We start from the raw sequence: 24439 nt of genomic DNA on the forward strand, positions 1-24439 counted from the left end.
AGGACTTCCTCCTTTCTGCTGCCACAATTGCATGTTTTTACTCTTGTCTGTTCTGAGGACAGGTCCTGGGCCATGACTCCCACTCCACCCTGTGTGCTTCTTGAATAATTTATTAAGTCACTTAGTGAGGGAATCATGAATTCTTAAAACCTTTGGAAAGGCTTTCCAAAAAGACCAGATGAGGGGTCTGCAGGACCCCTGTCTCCCTCCCTCATCTGGATTCCAGGTGAGTGCTTGTGGCCAGGCCAGGCCCCTACTTCTGGCTGGAGTCTTTTAAGGGACACACTGTTCCCTTTTCTGCATCCAAGTTCTTGGCACACATGAATTATGCATGCAGGGCTTGGCTTGGCATGAACACAAACTGAGCATCCCAGGAACTAGAGGCATAGCCCTTCCTCAGTCCCGGGACAAGGGGCCAGGATCCGGAGCTTGCAGTGGCCTCATGCCCTTCTCAGCTCTGGGTGGATAGGTGGAACACTGAACTGTTGTTGGCCTCTGACAGGAGGGATCCGTTTTCACCAGATCCTCAGGATCAAGCCAGAGGAAAAGCCACCACCAGGCTGCCAGCAATGCCTTACAGCATTCAAGGGTTCCCAAGACACCAGCCAGTGTTGTCTTCTCTGAGATCCTCATGACCCCCACATCTGCAAGTCTCAGGCAGGAGTGACACCAGGCCCATGACATAGGGTGGTAGACATAGTGGGCTGTGCTACAGAAAGGCAATGCAGAGCCCTGAGGATTCACTCACCATTCAGAAGCAAAACAGTCCATCTCCTATCCAGAAAGAAAGATGGCCTCTCTCTGTCTAGACTATATACTGTACCCCAACTCTGGAAAATAACCCAGGAAGGAAGCTACCAGGGACTTGTGTTCTTGCTAGCCCGAGGGAGCACTTGGGAGCACTCAAGGCTCACAGCATGCCATCACTTCCAGCAGGTAAGCCTGTCTCAAAGACAGAGAATTGCTATGGGACAAATAAAGTAAGCTGCTATGACAGACACGAGCCAGTGCGGTCCTGGGGAGGCCTCCAAATAGAGATTTGCTTGAAGATTTTATTTTCAAGATTTTAATTATGTATATGTGTGTGTGCATGCGTGAATATGGGGATTTCACCTAATCGCAGGTGCCTAGGGAGGCTAGAAGAGGGCCTTAGATTCCCTGGAGCTGGGGTCAAATGGTTGCGAACCCCTCACATGTAGGTATTGGGAATGGAATGTGGGTCCTTTGCAACAACAGTATGCACTCTTAACTGGGCTGTCTTTCCTGCCGTAGAAAGGTGGCTTTTGAAATGAAACCTGAGGGCTGGAGAGATGGCTCAGTGGTTGAGAGCACTGACTGCTCTTCCTGAGGTCCTGAGTTCGATTCCCAGCAACCACATGGTGGCTCACAACCATCTGTAAGGAGATCTGATGCCCTCTTCTGGTGTATCTGAAGACAGCTACGGTGTACTTATATGTAATAAATGAATAAATAAATCTTTTTAAAAAAAAAAAAGAAACCTGAGTTGCTCAGAGAAAGGTTCATAAGAAGGAAACACACACACAAGCACACACACACACACACACACACACACACACACACACACACACACACACGCCCCTGAAGGAGGCAAGCCAGCTGGTATCCTCCTGGGAGAGAAAGAAGGTCCCTGGGTGGCCCTCACCACGGTGTGGGCTGAGGATTACGGTAAGGGAGAGAGGAGTCTGGAGGCTGATGTCTGGTTCTGCACTAAGTCTTCCCCAAAACTATTTCTGGAGACTCAGCAAAGACACTGCAGGAGGTGCAGAGATCTCTGTGCTCACAGATAAACACTAGGGGACCAGGAATGCTAAACACACAAGGTTGTCCCTTCAAAGGGAGGGATGTATAACCTGTTATCAGCCCAGAAGGCTAGGAGCAGACATGATTTATAGCCTAGTGACCTTTGTGCTATGTGTGTGACCGAGACCACACTGGATCCTCCCCCAGACCCTTACAGTGAGCTTGTCAACGTACAGAACCCATCACACGTATGTTACAAAGAGTTTTGATGTAGCCATGTCTAAAGCTTGTGGTGTGTATGGGATTGAGTTAATGATCACCAGGGAAGTTTACACCAAGTTGTGCTGTACTTAAATGTGACTGAACTGAATCGCTCAGGGTCAGACACCCGAAGTTTGAACCAACACCAGCTACTTAGTCATGTTGGCCTGAACTATTTCCTTATCTCCCACAGATTGTTGCTCTGCTGGCCATGGTGATCACAGAGACCCCTCTTCCTCTGGGCAGACGCAACCCCTTACCCAGCCACAGAAAGGAGTGTGGTTGGATCATAAGTCCCTGTACCCTTGTGCAGTCTACATACACAGAGCACCTGAACATCACCCTCTTCTGATTGGGGCAGCATCACATAGAAGGGGACAGTCAGAGCCCAGTACTGGCCAGATTGGCAACTCAGGAGACACCACTAAGTGAACCGCCAACAGAACTCAAAGAGACCTCCAAGGTTTGTTCGACGGCCTGGTGAGCATCCCTTTGTAGATCATTTAGAGAGAAGAGTGAGTCTATAATTAGACACTCTGTCAGGAGAGGGTTAAGGTGGGAGCCAGACGTTTAAGGAGAAATGCTGGCAGAGCTTCAGAGTGGGTGTCACCCTAAAGGCTCTTTAGCACAGCCTCCCGCTCTGGGCAATTTAATGGTAACAGAATGGTCTTTATAAGAAATGGCTCTGGGACAGCTGGATATGGTTTTAGAAAAGAAAAACCCCAACCTTTATCTCATATATCCTATAAAATAAAAATAGGTGACAGTTTGGAGCATAAAGAAGAACAAAGGTGAGGCGTGCTTTTAGATGGGATTTTAAAAATTCATTAGATTTTATTAAAGCTAAAAATGCCACAGGCTGGGAAAACACTTTCACGTGTCTGGTATAAAACGTGTTTCCAGAATATGTACAGAACACTAGCAACTCAATATCAAAACAGCAAACGATCCAAGCAGGAGTAAACGATTTGTACAGACCATCTGCAGAGGGAGAGAGATCACTGACTAGCCCCTGAGCCCATGAACTCTCCCTCAGCATCATCCGTAGTCACAGAAATCCGTATCTGAGACTTAAGGAAATGCTACTTCACACCCACGAGGGTGGCTAAAGGAAGAGCAATGAAAGTGCTAAGTGTTGGCAAGAAGGTGAGTCAACTAAGACTCTTGCGTCCTACTGAGGATGTGCGCAGATCAGACAGAATGTCTCCAAAGAAATTTCGACACCAGTGTGCATGAGAAACGTATTCACGACAGCCAAGGGTTTGGCATAACCCCAGTTTCCATTGACAGGACAGTAGCTGGATAGGCCTCGGTTACTGGTTCAGTAGAAGGCCATTCTGCAGTAAATTGGGACTACTGATACACATAGCATGAGAAAGAAAAGGAAAAATATTACATCGGTGTGCCAAGACTTCCTAACTTGAATGTGTAAAAAGAAGTCCATTTAAGTGACCAGAAATACGCCAAAGATTCACTCTCTGGGGACAACTGTGGAGTTCTCAGCCATCATGGGAAGTCACCTTTTCCTTTTTTCTGTGTGATGAACCAGTGTTTACCACCGAGAGGTGATGAAGGACAGGGGGTAAACTTCATGCTGACTGGCTACCCTCATCTTCTTTCAAAGGTGAAAGGCCCACAGCCCAGGGACAAGGAGGGCAGATGAGCCTTGTTCAAGGACGCAGGGCTAGAGTTGGGTATGGACCGACCACAGGTGCTCAGGGAACTTGCAAAGCAGAACTAAAACAACTGGGTTGCCTTCAGCCAGTCCCTCTCTTCCTACAGAGCACAGCTGGAAGAACTGTCTGGGTTTCTAGAGGGCAAGGCCAGGCCTGCAGGGCAAAGAGCTGTAGGATGATGTCATATAGGTGAGGCAGGTACAAGATACAACGAGGCCTGTCATTGGATGAGAAGGAAGGATGGGTGGGAGAAAAGTTTGAGGGAAGAGGAGGAACCGGGAACAGAAGGAGACAGGAGACAGAGGAACTGGAGGAAACCTCGGAGAGAACATGGAGGCTGATGTCAAGATTCCTCTCTGTGCATTTACAGGTTGTTATAAATATTCTTAAGGGATGGGTGTGTAAAGAGCTTTGTATGTTTAGGTGAGCAATTATATCTTATCAATTGGATCAGAGGTTATTGTGTCGTGAGTTCTTTCATGTAGCGATTTAAGTTTAAGAGAGTGTGTGGCAGCTAGAGACACTAAGCTGTCACAGAATTGGGATGTGTATTTCTGGCAAGATATCTACCAGATATCTTGGGGCACTGCAGTGCCAGACATAGTGGGGATAAAAGACAGCATTTTATTTTTTTTATAATTTTACAGCAACAAGGGGCCATGCAAGGCACTAATCTTCCGGATATACTGTAGAAGTGACACTGTTCCAGGACCATAGCCATGGGAATTGACGTGATCATGCAAAATCTCAGAGATGAATGTGTACAGCGGGTGCTTTCATAAGCACCAAAGAACAGAAACATAGCAGACATCCTTTGACAGACATGTAGTTAAACTGTGGTACATCAGTAAAATAAAATACTGCCCAGCAATAGAAAGAAACAAACTGCTGTGTCCATGACAACCTGGATGAACCTCCAGGTAGCCAAGTGGATTGACACTGACCCCAGAGGGTTATCAGACATAATTCCACTTATAGAACTTTCCTGAAACGATAGAAGTACAGAGGTGGAGAACAGACCAGTGGGGAACCGTGAAGACTTAGATTACAGGCGGCTGGGACAGTGGGACAGGCAATAAAGAGCTTTAAAGAGATGGCTGTCAGGGTTTAAAGACCATTGCTCCGTCTTTGTAATCATGAGCCTGAACCTTTCATGGCCCAGCCATTTCTCCAGCTCCATTTATTCTTTTTGTTAGACTGCGGGGGGGGGGGTTTATTATTTAAGCTGTGCATCACACACACACACACACACACAAACACACACACACACACACACCCCTACAGACCTCTGCAGGTATGACTAAATGGTGAAAGTGCAGAGAAGCAGAGGGTGTGAAGGTTCTAGGCAGGCTGAGGAACTGCTAGGACATAGAGCGGGTTCTCAACCTCAGGGTCACGACCCGTTTGGGGTCAAATGACCCTTTCACAAGAATCACATTTCAGATATCCTGCATGTCAGATGCTTACGTTACAAATCATAACAATAGTGATGTGGCAACCAAAATAATTTTATGGTCAGGGACCACCGCAGCATGAGGAATTGTATTGAAGGGTTGCAGCTCTAGGAAGTCTGGAAACCGCTGCCGTCGAGGGGTGGGAACCAGCGGGGTTCTGGACTGAAGACTGGAGACCAGTACTTGGGCCGGAAGGGTACAGAGATGCTGTAAGTGGAGAGAGGAAGAGCTGAGCCTGGAAGAGTTAGAGACCCCGTGAAGCAAGAGAGAAAACAAACCGGAAGAGCAGGGTGGGAGGTGGGAAGGAGGAAAGGAAAGGGGGAGGGGAGAACGAGAATGACAGGATGGGGACACACACACACACACGCACACACACGCACGCACGGACACGCACACACACACACATGCACGCACTCACGGACACACATAGCCATAGACACACACGCGCGAGCGCGCGCGCGCGCACACACACACACACACACACACACACACACACACACACACCGTGAACAGCAGGCCCCTCTGTGGCCCTTCATTGCAGCGATGACCGTGGCTTGGGCTACTTTGTGGTAACAGAACCACAGGCACATCTACAAGTTGCATATGCCATTCACTCCATGGTCACCAATAAGGGACACTGGTCACGCTACACATCACCCTGTGACACGTGCCGCATCTTACTTAATTCCTAGGTTCTGTTACTCTCATTCTATCAACAAGGATACCCGGGTTCAAACAAGCACTAATTCACCCAAACCACACAATACAAAAATGCTAGACTTTCTGCTTTGTTCTGCCTAGTTCAAGAGCCAAGCACTCAGAAGTCTAGGAGCAGTGCTGCTAAGACAGGTGCGTCTACTCAACCAACTCCCCGAAAGCACTGTTGGAGGACCCAGTAGGGCTGGAGTCAAGTGCGCTGAGAAGGGGTACCCATCTCGCTGGATTTGAGTTGGAGGCTGGCTCACCAACCTAGCTGGCCCGCCTCAGGTCTCAGTTTCCCCATTCGGCCAGGGCACTGAGAGGACTGTTAGAAATTAAGGGTCTGTCTGTCTTGGCCCGCCCCGGGGGTGTGGCTGGGAATGGTCACGTGAAGGGGCGCCGCGCCCGGGGTCTCCCGCCCACTTGGAGGCGTCTGGAACCGGAGCCTGGAGCCAGCCAGGGCTGTGAGGGCTTTCAGAGACGCGCCACCACGCCGGGGCTGCTGAGGTTACGCTCGCCGGGGCCCGAGGGCACCTGCTCGCGGTTCCGCCGGCTCCCTGATAACTGTGCGGGAGGCTGGACCCGCAGCGGCGACAGCGACGACAGCAGCAGCGAGGACTGGAGCGCAGGCAGCAGCAGCAGCCACACCAGCCGTGACACCATGGATCTGTCTTTTATGGCCGCGCAGGTAACCTGGAATCCTCCCCACGCGCCCTGGGGTCCCCAAGTTTGCAGGACCCCAGCCCCGCTGTCCTCCCCCGTGCAGCAATAGCGTCCGTGTCCAGGTCCTTTGTCCCGAACCAGGGAGCCCCACCTGGTTCGCGTCTTCGGGAGCTTGGCTGTCCTGGGTGAAGTGGCCCATGCCCCTTGCACACCGAAGGATGCGATAGGACTGTCTCCATTGAGCACCCCCACTTCTAAGCAAGACAGTTCCGAGGAGCCTGGGCCGCTGGAGTCGCCCCTCCCAGCCCAACCCCCACCCGCTGTTTACTCTGGAGCCCCTGGGACTGGCAGAGGGGAAGCTGCTCTGCCCATACTGGTTTTGCTTGGCGCTGGTACTCCATCACTTGTTGGTAACCTCGGGGCACCCCCCATTTCCTTCCCACTGTGGGTGGGACTTTAGCCCCTATCGCTCAGAAAGGCAGTGACAGGGCTTTGTGATAGAGAGGGATGCTTAAAAGCATTCTTGCTTTGTATTGGGTTTGAGCCGGGAACCACCACCCGTCCCCTCCACACAAAACAGGTTCCTCGTGGCAGGTGGACAAATGACCTCTTGGCGAGCTGCCTGGTCTCCGCTACAGAAGAATCCCCTGGAGTTGTGATCTTAGGTGTACTCTTGAGCCAAAACAAAGACACACACACACACACCCTTTTCTGGGATTTTGTGTGGTCCCTGGGAAGACCCAGAGTTGACCACAGTGTGGCTACAGGGCTATATTTGGCTGGACACAAGTCCCAAACCATGACATTTCATCTTCTGCGGTCATGTTGGGAGCAGAGTGACAGGGAAGACACCTTGTTGTCTCCTGGGTGCTGGCCAAGGGCCCCCCAAACACTGCTGCTTGTTTTCGGGGGTGATGTTTGAAGGGACACTTTCCTTTTTCCAAACTTTACCCATGTGGTGGAAGTCTGTTTAAAATGTAACTTCAAAAACCAGAGTAGATATGGTCACAAATGGAAGCCTCAAAGGAGTCAGTCTCCATGTTGCCTCTGGGGAATCAGGACCCAGCTTTAGGCAAGCAAGTTGTGACCTCTAACCACCCCAATAACACGCTGTTCTTTACCAGTGGCCCAGTTCACCATGTTCTAACCGTGTGTAAACACCATCATATGGGAAACAGTCACTACCACTCTAGATGGAGGTGGGGTTAGCTGAGCTCTAACTGAGGAGAAGAGAAAAGCTCACAGGATGTCTGTAGCTGCCTTCCTCTCTGCATCCCACAGAAGCTGGGGTTCCCATGGATACAGGATAAATTGATCATTAGTAACTAACCTTGAGGCTAGCTAGAGCATCCACAGTTGCTATGGTGACCTGACAAATAAACAGGGCTTTTTCAGCACCTGTGGGCAGAGCCGGGAGGAGTCTGGGATTTGTGGTGGTGGCTGCTGCAGTGGGGTTTTGTTTTTGTTTTTATAACTCACACTTCAATTGGTCAGTTTGTCCCTGCTGTCACACGGCATTGATTACATGCTCAGCACCATGCTTGCCGAAAAGAAGGAAAATGTGAGTAGGCACACCAGTGAAAGGCACACTAAGGTTGGTTGAGGACCTACTATGTGTGAACTCCTGCAAGTTCTATTAGCCTGAAGTTGTGCTGATCAGGGTGCCTGATGTCAGGGAGAGGGAGTAGTTTACCCCCAGGACATGCAGTTCATGAGGAAGGAAGCTGGCTGTGAACCTAGACCCTAGGATCTTCAGAGATTGGGCATTTCCCCCTTGTGACTTCACCCTAGGGACAAACTCCAGGATGGCTCATCTCTTCTCTCCTTCTGGAAGTGCTGGAGCCATGGTGCCTCCTGCACAACACAGGCTTGGTTGTACTCAGCATTGCTCCCTGGTGTAGACCTGTCTCCCTGTTCCCATAGGAAGAGAATCGCTATGTTTTGTAATCTGTAGGACCTAGCAGTGTGTGGGAGTGAGCACCTGGTGTGTGTGTATGTGTGTGTGTGTGTGTGTGTGTGTGTGTGTGTGTGTGTGTATGTGTGTGTGTTGGGGGGGTTGTTTCCTCTTACCAGTCTTGTCTGGCAGTGAGCTCCTGCAGAGAAATATTGGCACACAATTTCCTTCTTTAGCCCCTTGTGTCACATACCCTGCCAAGCACAGGGGCAGGAGCGCTGAGGGACAGAGTTGGATGGGACCTAGGTCCTCTTTCAGGGTAGTTATAAGGCATTGCTTAGATCAGGACTCAGCAAGAGAAAAACAGACCAACTATTGGGCTCAGCACTGAGCAGCACATAGTAGGTCTTCAAAAAGCCTCTCTTAGATGATTGGATGTGGGCGAGATGAGATGTGTGCTCACGAGAGGACACTCATGTGGACAGCAAGTCCATGCAAGACGCCAAGTGTGAACGCCATCAGCAGGACTCTGAGGAGGCGGTAGACATAGTAGGACGACAGGCAGATGGCCCCCGGTAAGCTTGAGAAGAAAGCGGCATGGAGGTAGAGGGAGGGAGGGCTCAGGGCAATCCAGAGCCCTTCAGAGAGCTAGAGGAGTGGAGACACAGTGGATCTAGTGTGGGGATGGGTGGGGGTGTGGTCAGGACCAGGTTACGGAAGGTGCTGACTGATCTGAGAAGCTTGGGTAGAATCATAGCGTAGTGGGAGCCTTTGTGAGTTCTTCAGCACAGAAATGGCATCAGTAAAGCGGTGCCTAGGGAAACCTTCTGTGTGCCCCCTTCCCGCCCTGCCTGCCTGTGGATGGAAGCTGGAGGAATGGGTGGGGCCAGGAGTACCTTCACGGGTGTAGGGAATGAAACCAGACCCACCTGACTCCAGACCTGGGCTTCCTGCCTTCAAGGACAGCTAATGCTGAATAAGATTCCTGTCTGCAACTTAGCTTGCAAGCCCTTGGAAGGATTTGGAGCTGCAAAAATAAATGTTGAGATGATGCCCCGCCAGCTGCGGGGCATGGATTGTTACCCTGACACAGAGGTGTATCCGTCCTGCTCTGGAGGAGGCTGAGAGAGGCTCTGGGAGAGGCTAGGCCTCAAAGGTTTAAGGCGGGCCCTGCACAGCTCTAGGCACTTGGTCACCTTTGCCAGTACAGTTCCCTGAAGTCCCTGGATCCTGCAGTTTTGGAGATTGTAGACGTGGAGGGCATCCATTTTCCTGCAGCCAGAGGTGACGAGATGGGCAGGGTCACCAAGACTCCAGTGCTGGGGAGAGAGAGGATGTCCAGGATAGAGCCCAGATTCTTGCACTCAAAGATGGCTGACACCCATTTTCTCCCTCAGGAGCTGAGATCTGCTTTAACACTCCTTCAAACCTGGGCTGCTCACTAGTGACTTCTAGACTCTGAGTTCGTTGTATTGGTCACACTTGGGAATGTCTGAGACTGGGTCCTGAGAAGTCACCTGCGACCAGTGAGCATCTACTCTGAGGAGAGCCATTGAGGTTCCCATGCAGGAAATGGGATATTACTGGGACCCCACACTCATTCCCTTAGGATTTGTGAGAGGAACTGCACTTTCCTGTGCCCTTTGGATCAAGCATGTGTGAGATCTCGGTCATGCTTCTTTCTTGGACTGTGCCTAAAGCGACTGGTGTCTGTCCAGTAGTAATCAATGTTCCTGGCTTTAGACTCCCCTGTGGCTGTTAGAAGTCCCCCAGCCCTTACCCCCGGTCCCACCCAGGAATCCACATAAGAACAGTACTTCCAGTGACAGAGCCCTAGAGAGACACTCAGCCAGCAGGGTCCCCTCCCTGCCCTTGGTTGAAGCATGTCCCTGGCTCTCTGGCCAGTCTTGGGTCATAAAAAGACAAGTGTCCCCAGAAAGTCCCAAATGCAACAGTGATGTCACAGCTTAAAATATTTAAAGCAAAAACGTGAGGCTCCAAACATGAGCATCTCCCTCCTGTAGATTGTACCTGTCACCTGCAGTCCAGCAGGGGACTGTTCCTCCCATGGTTCAGACTGTGAGGAAACAGGGGAGCCTAGAAGCACAGCCACCTTCTCTACAAGCAAGAGAGTGGAGCCCCCTCTGCTGATCCAAGGCTATCTCATACTCATCCCTCCTCTCCTTCAGAGCAGACCAAGAAGTGGGGGTGCAATGAACCCTTCTAGAATTAGCCTCAGAAAATCAATCCCCCATTTTCTCAGATACACAAAACATTGTGTTTCTGCCCATGTTTAAGCCAGTTCTTAAAGGTAAAAATGAACAGAAAAGCCAGCTACACCACTAGAATTTCTTCTCCATCAGCTCTGAGGCCAGAAGTCCACACACGGGCGTCCACTGTCCTGGGCACTGAAGGCCTGGAAAGAGGTCTGCTCACCTTCAATTGGGCATCAAGGTGTCCCTTGCCACCGCTGGTGTCCCTTGTCCTTTACAGATGTCACTCTCACCTCTGCTTCTATGGTTACATGGCATCTTCTCTGTCCATGCCCCATTCCCATGGTCCCCAGTGAGATGAGGGTCACCTTAGAACCTTAGATAGGGTGACCCTGTGTGCACACATGCAGAGAATCTGTCTATAAATAAAGGTTCTGGGTTGGGACTTTAGTGCCTTTCTTGAAGGGGACAGAGTTCAGCTGATAATAGCATCTGAAGACCTCCCCGCCCACCCTAGAGACTGAGCGAGCACATGCTCCTCCAAGTCTCAAGTTCTTCACCTTTGAAATGGGAATGCGATGCTGCTCATCTTGTTCATCGGGTGGGGATTCACTGCGTGTCAAGCCCACAGTGGATTGTGAGACAAGACGCAGCGTGGCCTAGGACTCTGGAGCCCACCAGGGCCACCTTTGATAGAGCTTAGCTTGAAGGTTATATAATGGTCGTGCACACAGGAGAAGGGAGGTGGACAGAGGAACCAGCATGCGCTGGTCAGCACCGCCTTGACACAGTGTGTCCTTACCAGCAGGGATCACTGCAAGCCATTTGTTGGGCTGGAGCAGAGGGGCAGGTGATGAAGCATTAGAGGACAGAGCCAGGGAGCCTGCGGCCAGCTGGGTGGCTTCATGGAGAGGAGCAGGGTAGTGAGGGGCGCCCTGAAGAGTAGGGGCCTGATCTGGAGGTCCCATGCTACAGGTCTCATTTGTGCCAGGCACATACACGGGCTGGGGCAGTGGTTCTTCTGTGTTTTAGAGGAAGTAGAAATGGTGATGTTCATGTGCTGTGTCTGTGTGCATGTATGTGTGTGTGTGTTTGTGTGTGCATGTATGTGTACATGTGTGTATGTATGTGTACATGTGTGTATGTGTGCATGTATGTGTACATGTGTGTATGTATGTGTGTGTATGTGTACATGTGTGTATGTGTGCATGTATGTGTACATGTGTATGTTTGTATGTGTGTTTGTGCATGTATGTTATGTGTATGTTTGTGCATGTGTGCACTCACGTGTGGATGTGTGCATGTGTGTGTGCGTGTGTATGTGTGTTTGCATGTGTTCGCACGTGTAGACTATAAGCATGGGGGGGCCGAGGTCATTAGCGGGTGTTTTCCCCCACTGATTTCTTCCTTAGCTCTTAGTATAAAGCCTTTCACTGACCCTGCAGCTCAGCAGTTCACTAGGAGGTCTGTGTGGCTACTGATCCTGGGGATCCTTCTGTCTCTGCCTCCCCAGCACTGGGATTGCTAGCAGGTGTCACTGTGCCTGGCTCTTTATGTGGGTTCTGGGTCTCCAACTCAGTTCTTGAGTTTGCTGTGCAAGCACCTGACCTACTGAGCCAACTCTCCAACCTCCAGATTGGATTTTTGAACGCTAACGATGAATTAGGAATCTGTAGCAACCTGACCAGCCTCGTCATGGGATGCCTGGTTCCTGTTGATTCTTGAGGTTGCTAAGAGACCTAAAGGAGACATCTAAACTGCTCACAGTTTTATAGGACAAGATTCAAGAAGGACACGCCTAACCAGAGGGCTTGTCTCCTTCAAATTCTCACTGAAAAGACTTAGTAAGCATGGAGTGTTCTCATCAGGCTTGTCTCAGAGGTAGCTGTGCGACATTTCTTGAGGAGCATAATGAACAGTTAACAAAGACATCTACATCACAGACACTTTTCTGGGTCAAATTTCTAGGGAATATTTTAAAACCTAGGACTTCGTGGGCGGGTATGGGGCCGTGCATCTCCAAGCAAATACTGCTTATGCATCAATTCCTGTGTTCTCTTTCTTGCTATTGAGCCAAACCCTAGCTTCTTCTGCCCTGAGAGTCAGAGACTAATACTTGGGCCTTCTCTGCCCATTCTGTCTCCCTGAGATGTCCTGTCCCTTCCCTTCACGGCCACTATTTATCTCCTATGTACATAGTGCAAGGCATGGTACCCAACCATACAGGGACTCTCACCAGATCTTTACAAGAGATGGGTTCTCTGGAGACTCATTGTACAAATCAGGAAACAGAGGCCACCTGCCCATGGTTGTACAGCTAGGATGCAAGTGTGGGTATCTGTACTTGTTACCCTTTTTTTTTTTTTAGTTTTGTTGGTGGTGGTGGTGGTTGTCTTGGTCATTGTCAATGGCGGTCGTGGTTGGTGGTTGGTTGTAGGTGATGATCCTGATTGGTGGTTGGTAGTTGGTTCTGAGAAGTTAAAGGTTCACAGAAAAGTCAAGAGGGGAATGTAATGATTTCCCATAAGCCCTCAGTCTGGCATGCAGAGCCTCTCCCATCATCTGCATCCGTCACTACAGGGGCCAAGGGACACTGGAGAATTTGTGTTGACATGTCAACTTTAGCCAAAGCATATAGTTCACAATACTCTTCGTGTTGGACATTACGCGTGTTTGAACACATATGTGATGATGTGCATCCTTCATGATATGGCATCATGCAGACTATTTCCACTGCCCTAAAATATCCTCAGTGTTCTCTCTTCTCTCCCACTCTCAGCTCCCAGTCATCTGTTTGCTGTCTCCATACTTTGCTTAAGTCTAGTGTGTCACCACCCCAGATCTGCCCTGTCTTTGCATGGCTTGGTAGCTCACTCTTTTTTAGCATCAACTAGCATTCTTCTTGGATGAACCATTTCTTTATCTATCTTGGTTGACAGGAGATTATATTGTTGATAAATGAAGCTGCTATAAGCAAATGTTTCTAGGTTGGCAGGGGCTAAGTTCAATGCCCTTTAATTGAAGTATTTAAACCATTTACACTTAATGTATTTGTTGATATGGTGAAGCTTAAGTGTACTATCTATTACACTGTTTCCTATTTTTTTTCCAACTGTTCTCTGTTCCCTCTTTCTGCCTTCTTTTAAGATGAGAAATTCTTATTTTCCTATGTAATTTCCTTAGACATAAATCTTTGGTTTTTATATTTTAATGGTTACATAGGAGATTCATTAAAGATTTTTTAGCTCACAGCCTATTTGTCTGTGTAATAAATGCTACAGTAGCATGCTCCTGTTTCTACTCTTCCAGTTTCTGCACTATGGTGGCTACTTTTATGTAACATGTAAACTATAATATATTACATCAATACTATAATTATTATATAATAAATATTATAGACCAACACTTACTATCTTTTTTAAAAGTCAGTTTTCTTCAATTTGTTTAAATAATAAGGGCAAACCTTACATATTTTTTCCATATGGTAATTTCTCCTGACGTCTTTTCTTTCTTTTGTGTAGAGCCTCATTTCTTTGAGACATTATTTTCTTTCTGCCTGGAGGGGCTTTGGCATCTCTAGTGCTATTCAGTTGCTGGATGAATTCTTCCAGCTTTTGTATGTCTGGGCATTCTAAGTTGGTGGTTTAGTTAAAAATATGGCTTCACCTTCTAGCTTGTGTTGTTTCCAGAGAAAATCTTCTGATATCTATGCTCTGTTCCTCTAAGTATAGTGTGTCTTTCCCCCTCTGGCTGCTTTTAAGATTTTTATCCTTTTCTCTGGGTTTGAGCAATGTGGGGAGGATGTGCCTCTATGCAGTTCTCCTCATGTTTCTGGCACTTGGGATTCCGAAATGTGTGTGGGGGGAGCTGGAGAGGTGACTCCACAGTTAAGAGTGTGTGTTGCTCCTCAAAGGATCCTAGTTGGTTCCTAACACACTCATCTGGCCACTACTAACTCAGGTCAGATGCTGTCTACTGGCCTCTGTGGGTCCAGCCCCACATAAATTACACATCATCAAAAATAAAGTAAATCTAAAAATGTGTGCGTGGGCTATAGCCTCATCACATTTGGAGACTTTTCTGACATCAGTTCTTTGTGCATTTTCTGCTCCCTCCTCTGGCCTTTGTGCTTTAGAAACTCTTCATTCCTCTCTTAGGCTGCCTCAGATTTTCCCACAGTCCACCAGTGCTTTTCTTTCTCTCACGTTTCATCCGAGGAGCTGTTATTGACGTCTCTTCAGGACCACTACCATTTTATTCAGCCATCATTAAACTAATCCAAGCCCATCCAGAGTATTGCTATCTCAGAGACTGTGGGTATTGTCTCTAGACACGTAATTTACATCCTTTAAAAATTATCTTGCATTTTCTTAACACATTCGGTGCTTATCTGAGCCTCTTAAAACAGGTGAGACACAATATAAAAGCCTGTTTTAAATGTCCTCTCACACTAATTCTTGGGTTTTGTTAGGCTGAGTTGTGTTTGAGTGACTGACTCCCTCACTTTCTAGTTTGGGGTGCATCTCTTTGTCTGTCTAGTCATTTTTGGTCAGACACCAAGCACTGTATATTTTTTTCTCCTCCTTCTCCTTCTCCCTCTCCTCTTCTTCCTCCTCTTCCTTTTCCTCTTCCTTCTCCTCTTCCTCCTCTTCTTCCTCCTCTTCCTCCTCCTCCTCCCCCTCTCTCTTCTCTCTTTTTAAGACTGTGTGTGTGTATGTGTGTGTGTGTGTGTGTGTGTGTGTGTGAGAGAGAGAGAGGGGGGGGTGTGGAGGAAAGGAGAGAGGGAGAGAGAGAGAGAGAGATCCTAGATGTCCTGGAACTCCCTCAATAGACAAGGCTGGCCTTGAACTCTGCCTTTGCCTCCTCTAGTGCTGAGATTAAAGGTGTGCACTACCACATCTGGCTAAGCATTGTAAATTTCACCTCGGTCACACGGAAAGAATTACTGTATCCTTTAAATATCCTTTATCTTTATTCTGGATAAAGACCACTCATTTGGGAACAGCTTGGATTCTCCAGGGATTGTTTTAAGGTTTCCTAGGCATTGTTGGTGCCATATTTAGTCTGGTGGTAACTGCTGTAGCTAGCGAGGGCAGCCCATTCTCCCTGCTGCCCTGTGAGTTATGAGGCCCACCATGTGGCTGAGGGGAGGAAGCGGGAGTGGTGGTTCGCTGCTCTCTTTGGTTGCCTCTGTCTCAGCAATGTGTGCACACATATGACTGACTTCCCAGCCATAGCCTGTGGGGACCATGAACACCTTCTTCAAGCCTCTAGGGCTCCCCATCCGCCATCTCTCAATACTCAAAGCATACTCGCTTGACAGCCACGTCCTGAAAACTGTTTTTATAATACTGACCTTGCTTTTTCCGGTTGAGTAAGTGAATTTGGTTCCAGTGACTCCATCTGGGCTGGAAGCAGAATTTCTTAACCCTGTGTTTTTCAGCATCTGTATTTCCAAACCTCTTTTCTCCCATTGTGGTAAAGAAATAGGCACTGGGTCCACCCAAGAACCCTGGACACGAGCTTCTCTTTCTGTAGGCCATACAGCTCGAAAACGCAGATCCTTATATTGCACGCAAGGGTCTGACGCCCGAGTTGGAGAAGTAAAGTCACGTGCACACTGCCTACCTTGGCCACATGGATTCTTCTGTGTGTGTGCGCGCGTATGCTTCATGTGTGTGTGTGTGTGCGTGTGTGTGTGCGCGTGTGTGTGCACGCGCATGCGCGCGCGCGTGTACGCATACGCATGTCGTGCACGCGCACATGTGGACATTCCAGAAGAAGCTATACCAGGAAGCCATCAGGGGTACATCTCAGTGACAGGGCTGGGGCTGGAGCTGGTTTTGGAGGGGTGTTTTCAGTTTTACGGGGGCCAGGCTGTCCTAGAACTTGAAATCCTCCTGCCTCCACCTTCCAAATGCTGAGATTATAAGTAACCACCACCCAATCTGGCTAAACCTGAGTTTCTTTAGGCTTCTGTCCCGACATCAGGATCGTGGGAAGCCCCGTGGAAAGAAGAAGCCAAGGGAAGGAAGTAGATGCTGCAAACTGAGCCTGGCTCAGCATGGCCGCCTCCCACTCAGCCAGCCCCTGCAGGTCTCGCGAGGAGCCCCCATCTGTAGCCTCAACACGGAGCTCCGGAAGCCCATTAGAAATGCATTAAGACCCGGCTTCTGTGCCAAGGGAGGCCTGAGGGGTGACTAATGGGCTCTACCGTCCCCCACTCCCTACTGTTTGCCCTGCTACAGCCACAGTGTTAGCCACTGCTGCCTCCTTCTCTGACGTCCTGCCCTTCCTTCTCCCTCCTGTGGAGTTCATCTGGCCCTGCAGCCTGGTGAGCCCTGAGCCATGCAGACGGGCAGTCGGGAAAGGGTTGCCCAGACTGGAGCAGCATCCTAGTTAGGCCTTATCCCCTTTTCTGTTGCTTTCCCCCATCTTGGAGCACAAGAGACATGAAGAGCATCGTCAGGAAGGCAGGAACCCGGTCCTCGGGTGGAAGAAGCAGGGGCAGGTAGCACAGATGGCTCAGGGTCAGGGCACCCCCCAAAGAGCAATCCAGCGAGCATGCCCAAAGTCACCCAAACAGGCAGGGAAAAGAGCTAAGCTATTGCCAACGACAGGGACCAGCAGTTCAGCTAATCGATTGATTGCAGAGTGCTGGAAGGAGTTCTGAGGCTCAGATACACATGTTGCATGTAATTGTCAGATACACTTCCGTTACAATCGTCTTCAGGCCCAGACTCTGTGAGGTGGGCAGAAAGAACATGGCTGGGGGTGGGGGTAGGGAGATGGGGAGATGGACTGGCGACAGCCCTGGAAAACAGGGATACCGTGTTTTTCCACACAGCCTTCCTCTCTCCTACACAGCTCTGTTCAGCCTTCAGTCTCGAAGCTTTCTCTGACGCTCCCTGACAGCAAAGACCTTCATTTCATACACACCGAACTCGCTGTGCCCTAGCCCAGGACCAGACCCGATAAATATTTAATGAATGAAATAAGATCAGGCACAGAGGTCAATGAATACAGAGTGCTAGGAAGCAGGCCGAGTCCCAGTGGGCCTGGAAGGCCAGTACTTCCTGCCGGCACAAAGTGTCCCCCACTGTCCCTCAAACCCCAGCTTCCTCCCGCCCTTCAGTCCCTGCAGCATGGCTGCCATGTGCCGGGTCCTGGCACATTTGGCTTTCCACTTGGCGTTTTGTCACATACAACCTCTTACATGTCAGTGGTGTGCGCTGTGGGTGCTTCTTAGTGTCCTGAGGAGGAAACAAGCAGAAGGCTGGAGACACCTGCCCTGGTGTCATGGGGTCCACAGGCTCTGGGGTGTATGCGGAGAAAGAGCTGACCCTCCTTGGAAGGAACCTCCATACTTGTCTCTCAGGATGGTCACTCAAGGGCACCATGACCAACTGTCACAGCTCACTTAGGACTGGGGACTTGAAGTGCAGAAGCCAGGATGGTGCCAGGGACAGGGGATGCTCTGCCACCTGAAGAGAACCGGGGCTTTGGGGAGCCTCTGGGAAGACAGCTCTGCTGCCCCAGAGTTCCATGCCCCTGAGTGAGCTCCCGTGTGTGCTCGCTCCTCACCAGAGAGAGGGAAAGACATGTCCACCTACCTCATTAATTCTGCAAACGTCTGGCATTTGTCCAGTACGGGCTCCAAACTCTTCTAGGCATTTGGACAAAAGCTCTAAAGGACACCCTCTGGTGGTTTCACTCCCTGAGGCTTGGTTACCCTCCGTGTGATGTGGCCATGGATGAATGCTATCCAGTCAGCTCTGTAGCCCGGCAACATGTAGAAAGACATCAGGAAAGCAGGAGGGGGAGCAGGACATAGGCACATCACTGGTCCCAGGAAGCTGATGCCTCAGGGCTGTCTGCACAGCATGATGCAGGCTCCTCTTCCCCCTGCAGCCCTCCATGTCCTCTCCCCTCAGAGCCCTAGGACACCCCAATCCCAGACAAGCCCTAACAGCCATAGGCAGAATGTCGCTGACTCCCTTCTCCCAGGCCACTTGCCACCCAGTGTTAGGGAGCACAGCTGTGGGAGCCAGGATACACAGCTCACACCACTGGTCCCCAACAGCCATAACAAGGAAGTGTAAAGAAATAGGGTTTCTGATAAGACACAGAGGAAGCGTGCCAGGCAACCCGAGCCACACCCCTGCAGACCAAAGGCCTCCTTCTATGAGACCCTCAGGTCAATGAGCAAACACCAGGCCTGGGTGGAGGCACCATGAACACAGAGGTAGAAACCCGGGTGTGAATTCCAGCAAGCCATTTCATCATCAGAGAGTGCTGGCCAAATCTCCCACGCACAGTCAGGTTTTATATCATCAAGGGCATGTAGCCACTGTGTCTGCAGATCGAGTTACAGGGGTGGGGGATGCCACTACCTCTCAAAGCTGTGACTTCAGCTGGAGGCAGGCAGCCTTGCTCTTCCTTCTACTGTACTGACAGGAAGCCACTGAGTCGCTCCAAGCCCCGGTGCACTTGGCCTCACCGTGCAGGGGGAGATCTGTGGTCAGTTACCAGAAGCCTCGGGATTCTGTAGCCTAAACATAGCAGTATGACACCCATAAGTGTCGGGAAACTTGGCTGATTCACTGTGACCGTCTTGTCTTCAGCCAGCGGTCTTCTTCCCTTTCCTGCTGCCTGCCACACTAGGCAGTAAGTCTTATCATCTCCTCTAGACAGCCTGTCTCCCAGCGCCTGGGAGAGTGTCTGAGACAAGAAACAGGTTCGAGTCCCAGGCCTGCCTCTGCCTCCATCACTCCTCAGTTTCTCTGTTCGGAAGGGACGTTATCAACCAGCACATGACTGGACCACAGAACAAGCAAGTGAGAGGCGGGGTGTGAAAGCACATAGCCTTGCCTATCATGCTCAGGACTCCCTTCTCCAGCTCTGACACACACACACACACACACACACACACACACACACACACACACACACTGCATGAGAAATAACCAGCTACACGGGACTGTACAAATGCCAGTAGGTGTGGTGCTTGAGCGGTCACCTTGTGTACTCCCTCTGTGTCACCTCCTTTTATGGCTTTATGAATTAACATTGGGATTGACCCCAGGGCCCCGTGCATGCAGGGCCCGTGTTCCAGCGCTGAGCTGATTCCCCAGGTGTTTGTATAAATCAGTTTTCATAGAGCATTTCTCAGAAAACCCATCACCTCTTTGGATCTTGCCCTGATACCCTCATTGATGTGGGCCGTGGAGTGCAGTTGTGCCTCACGGCGTGCCTAGCCTCTGGCTTGCTCTGCGACACTGTCGTTCCTTCCTGTGTGCCTCTGTTCATGCAGGTCTCCCCTGCAGCGTTTGCGCAGTAGATATTTTTGAACCTTAGCACAAATATGTCAAGAACTGAGATGAGCCCGAGACTTCTCCCCGCCTGTGTAACTTCACAGATGCTGAGGAAAGATGCCGGACTTTTGACTCCTCTGGCTTGGAGTCAAAGCCCTCTCTTAGCCACTGGAGCCAGAAGCTGGGCCTCCTGCTCACACTCAGGCTCCCTAGGGAGGTACAGAATGGCCCAAGGAGTCTGCATAGCAACTTAAGGACTCTGCCCATGGCTGCAATCTTACCCATGACCGCTCTTCTGTCTTATTCACTGAGGAAGGGCTCTCAGTCAAACCCAGACAGAGCTCACCGTGGCTAGTCTCACTGGCTAGCTTCAACCGAGGGTCCCTGTCTCCGCCTTCTGAGGTGGCATTACAGGTGTGCTGTCATTCCCACTTGGCATTTATGAGGTTGAGGGGATTTGGACCTAATGCTCACACGGGCAGAGCAAGGAATGGTTCAAGCGCTTGCCCTGCCTGTGTGAGCATTAGAGAAATTATCTAGATCAGGTTGGCCTATAGGTAGGTCCGTGTGGGATTATCTTGCACACTGATGTAAGAGGACCCAGCCCACTGTGGGCAGGTCCACTACCTAGGCAAGGGGTCCTGTTCAGTATAAGACAGAACACTAGCTGGGAGCAGGCAAGAGTCCCTGCCTCTGTTCTCGCTCTGCTCCCGAGTGTGAACAGGAAGCTTTAAGTTCCTGCCCTGGCTTTCCCACAGTGAGTCACCGGAACGGGGAGCTGTCAGCCAAATAAAACTCTTTACTCTCCAAGTTGCTTCCAGCCAAGGTATTTTATCACCTTGACAGAACGTAGCAGGTTGTGTGTGAGAGTGATTTCTCACTAGCCTGTTCCTAAGTGGGCCAGGCTGGCTGGCCTGAGATTCCCTGCCTCAGCCTTGTCTGTGTTGGGATTACAGGTACTTGTGGCCATACACAGCTCTTTACACACGGCTTCTGGAATTGAACTCGGTTTTTCACGGCTTCGAGGCGAGCACATTGGTACCTGCACCTTCTCGCCTGTGCATTTCTTTCGTTTGTCGCTAGATCTGTCCACCAGCTGCAAATGTGGCTGGAAAGTCCTGCCAAACTGCAAAAAGCCAGGAGTAACAAGGTTACTCCAGTAACCTCTGACACTGATGTGCCCTCCCCTACACACACACACACACACACACACACACACACACACACACACTGATGTGATTGTGGTTTTTATGGGTTTTTGTTTTTAGAAATGCTTTTACCCCTGAGCTTCAGCACCAAGAGGCAAAGTTTGAGAGATGTTAACCTCCTCTTGGTCTGGCCATTACTGAAAAGACTCCTTTGCCCTTAATTGGCTTAACGAGTGTGGTTGTTGCTGTCTCTCGCAAACACCCTCACCAGGTTTCCAAGATGAAGCTGAAGATGCTCCCTCTGAGCCGGGTACACCAGCCTAGCTCCCTGAAGGCCGCTCCCATTGTGCACACACCCACAATTCCAGGGCAGTGGCCACACAGGCCCTCTCAGCCCAGGCAGCTGCAGTCCGACCTGGGCTTTTCACCAGAGGGTCAGTGTGCCCTCTTCACTCCTGAACTGCCAAGACCATCCATCGTTTCTTGGGGTGCTCCATGCCCCAATAACCCTTGATGTTCTAACTACTATCAGAAATAATACAGTTTGGCTTCTAAGCTGATTTTGTCTCCAGCATGGAGAACATTCAGTGTTACAGGATGATACAGGACTGCCGTTTGCCTACACGATGCATTGAGTGCCCGGGGCATGCCGGAACAGTCAGGGTCAAAAAACAGCCGTCTCCCCTATCCAGATTGCCCTCGGAGTAGCTCTCAGGGTACAAAAGCAGGACCCCTCGCCCAAGAGAGACAAACTATTTCACCAGACATCTGGGAGCTGGGCAAGATGGGGGTCAACCCATCTCTCTGACTGTGGCAAACAGAAATCCTAATGTAACATCAGTTTGCCACTGTGGGACAAAGTCCCCCACTCCCTTGTTCCTGTCTGCGTGTTCATCCCCAGTCAATCTCACTGCCTAGACTTCCCCTGCAGCAGACAGCATGGGCTTAGAAAGTTATTTCTTACGAAGTGCTCTCTGCTGGGGGACAGGTTGGTGGCCTTGTGTGGAACAACCACTGGCCAACAGGGATTTGACCCCTACGCACACCCACACACCCTCATTTTCACGACATCACGACTTGCTCCCTGTGCTCAGCCAGGGCTCAGATGGCGCTTCCCGAATGCCGCCAGACACGGGTGACTCTCTGGCTTCTGACCCAGTTGGACACACAAAAATAACCACAAGTGAGCGGGGTCAGGGATCAGCCAGCACAGCTGCCTTAGTGTGTCTCCTGCTCAGCCAGGTGTTCTTGTGACAGGGATCACCCAGGAGCCACAGTGCTGCATGGAGGAGACCGGAATTTCGGAGATGGTTTCCTTTGACTCATCAGACTCCACAGTGTAGAGTCTGAAGTGTGTTGGTAGTTCAAGCTAAAGAGAACTTTCCCAGGCAAAGGAAGAATAAAAATCCCAAAGAATTATAACCGTGAGGCAAACTTGACACCATTATCCCGTCCTACCACCACCACACACTCCGGGATGTACCTCTGGTGTAGGCTGTCTCTGTTTCATGTCTTCCCCTCCTACATCCTCCTCCTGTCCCCCTTCAAGACAAAGGACTGTGTTTCTCTCTTCATACATCTGGCCTTTGACCTGTTCTTGGCATATAATAGATGCTCAACAAAGTGTCTGTTTCATTTATGAGTGAATGAACAAGTTGGTCAGATTTCCCACCCTTCGCCTCGTGGCCCTGAGACCCTGTTCTGTTCAGGGAAAGGGATACACACTTGGTTCCACAGTGCTACTGAGGCGGTCCAGAGCTCTCGAGTCTCTGAGGTAGAGTAGGTTCGGTTCGCAGCAGCCTGTGCTAGCTGCCCCCGACCCCAAGAGAAAGCCTTAAAGCCCTCAGTGCCTTACATTTGCTTTGAGAGATTGTCCAGAAACTCGCTGACCTTCAGAAGAACCAACTGTAGCCACTCACGGGAGGCCAGGTGTGGCCAGGAGATGGGGTCATCCCAGCCAGATGGCGCCCTTTTTCCTTGATGTTTTCAACCGGTATCTTCTAAGACAAACGGCAGCCCGGGCTCCTCCATGGCACCCTGAGTTCTTACTGTGGCCATGGGCTACACCACAGAGGATGGATCCCAGGTGGTGGCCGGCCACATCCAACATGTCTGTCCCCAGGGCTAGTGTTCCTTTCACTATCAGTAATCAAAGACGATGGCTCTGTGGAGAGAGCAGGGGTTTTTTTCCCCCCCTTTTTCTGCTGTGTGTGGAGTTACTATGGCAACAGCCTTGAAAAGAGTCTGTTTGCTTTTTACTCTGCAATGTTCTCAGGTTTTCCAAAAATACCCTTCTTTTCCTGGACCCCTGGGTGAGGCTGGGTGGCAGAGCGGGTATCTGTCTCCATTCTGTGCTGGATCGCTCTGCCCACGGCTGTCAGTTGGACATCGTGTTTTGATTGTAGTGTGATGTAGCTCTTAGCATCTACTTCAGGGGAGCAGCTGTGCACCACACACACCAGAATTCAAGGAGAAATCTAACTCCAGGCTCTCTATCTTTAAAGAGCTCCCAACCCTGGGGAAAGATAGACAGGCCCCTAATGTAAGCACACAGCTAATTGTGGTAGCAGGCAGATAATATAATAAGAATATAGGCATGTGTAATGTCATTGGTACTTTGTTCACCGTGGAGGCTCATTAGTGTCGGGCTCTGGCAGAGAGAGCTGTGAGCTCAAGGTGGGTGGTGAAGGTTAGAAATGGGCAGATTTGAAATTCCGTTTCTGATCAATTACTCGTAAGCTGTGCCTTCTCAGGAAAGGGACCAGGCCTCTCTGAGCCCCAGAATGGCAGCTTCTCTGGGCCCAGGTGCAGGGTGGAATCCTCTTACGAGTCCCTGCTCACTCTGTCTGAGCTCCTGAGAGAGACGGGCAGGGGAGGCTCTGGAGGGTTTCGAGTATGGAGAGGGTCACGGGCAGTGGTGGGGTGGATGAGTGAGCGGGGAAAGTACAGGGAGAGCCCTGGCATAGCGGATTCAGGGGAAACAGTAGAGCGCTCTATGCAGGAGCTAGGACCTGAGCTCGTCTGTCTAGGACCCGGGCCCACGATCTCCAGGCTCTGATGGGACCCCATGAAAGTCACTAATAGCTCGAGGGTTAGATGCTGCTCAGAGAGGAAGAACTGTATCAGATACAGACATCACTGAGTATGCTCAATACAGATGAAACTGGCCACATCTGGATACTGCAGCCTCACTTCTAAATTCCCCACCAGCTGAGGTTCCCTTTGAGGGAGGAAGCATCTCCTTCACAGTGACAGTAGGACACAGAGGTGACCGTGGCCTCCCAGGTGACCAATGCTTACAGTGGCCCCAGGATGATGGTGAGGTTTGTGTGTTGAAACACCTAGAGTTTAGTTCC

General features: G+C 50.3%; 1 protein-coding gene and 1 long non-coding RNA gene across 3 annotated transcripts in view; one reads left to right on the plus strand and one right to left on the minus strand.

Annotated features, from left to right (window-relative positions):
• Window positions 1-6268: 6268 nt before the first annotated feature.
• The window catches only part of C6h14orf132 (similar to human chromosome 14 open reading frame 132), a 32359-nt gene continuing 14188 nt past the window's right edge, over window positions 6269-24439 (plus strand). Inside the window, 1 exon segment of the mRNA NM_001437189.1 lies at window positions 6269-6539. Within this exon segment, the coding sequence (NP_001424118.1) occupies window positions 6513-6539 (27 nt within the window). The 5' untranslated portion in view covers window positions 6269-6512.
• LOC102550757 (uncharacterized) lies at window positions 17566-19229 on the minus strand. Of its 2 annotated transcripts, none has more exons than XR_015623508.1 (4): window positions 19015-19229; window positions 18235-18396; window positions 17989-18105; window positions 17566-17874 (listed from the first exon to the last, which is right to left on the minus strand). It is a non-coding gene; the product is annotated as an uncharacterized LOC102550757 (long non-coding RNA). The 2 variants fall into 2 exon arrangements; XR_015623509.1 differs by having other exon boundaries at window positions 17965-18105; window positions 19015-19228.

Source organism: Rattus norvegicus, chromosome 6 (assembly GCF_021556685.1).
Source record: "Rattus norvegicus strain SHRSP/BbbUtx chromosome 6, alternate assembly SHRSP_T2T, whole genome shotgun sequence".
Classification (NCBI taxonomy): domain Eukaryota; kingdom Metazoa; phylum Chordata; class Mammalia; order Rodentia; family Muridae; genus Rattus; species Rattus norvegicus.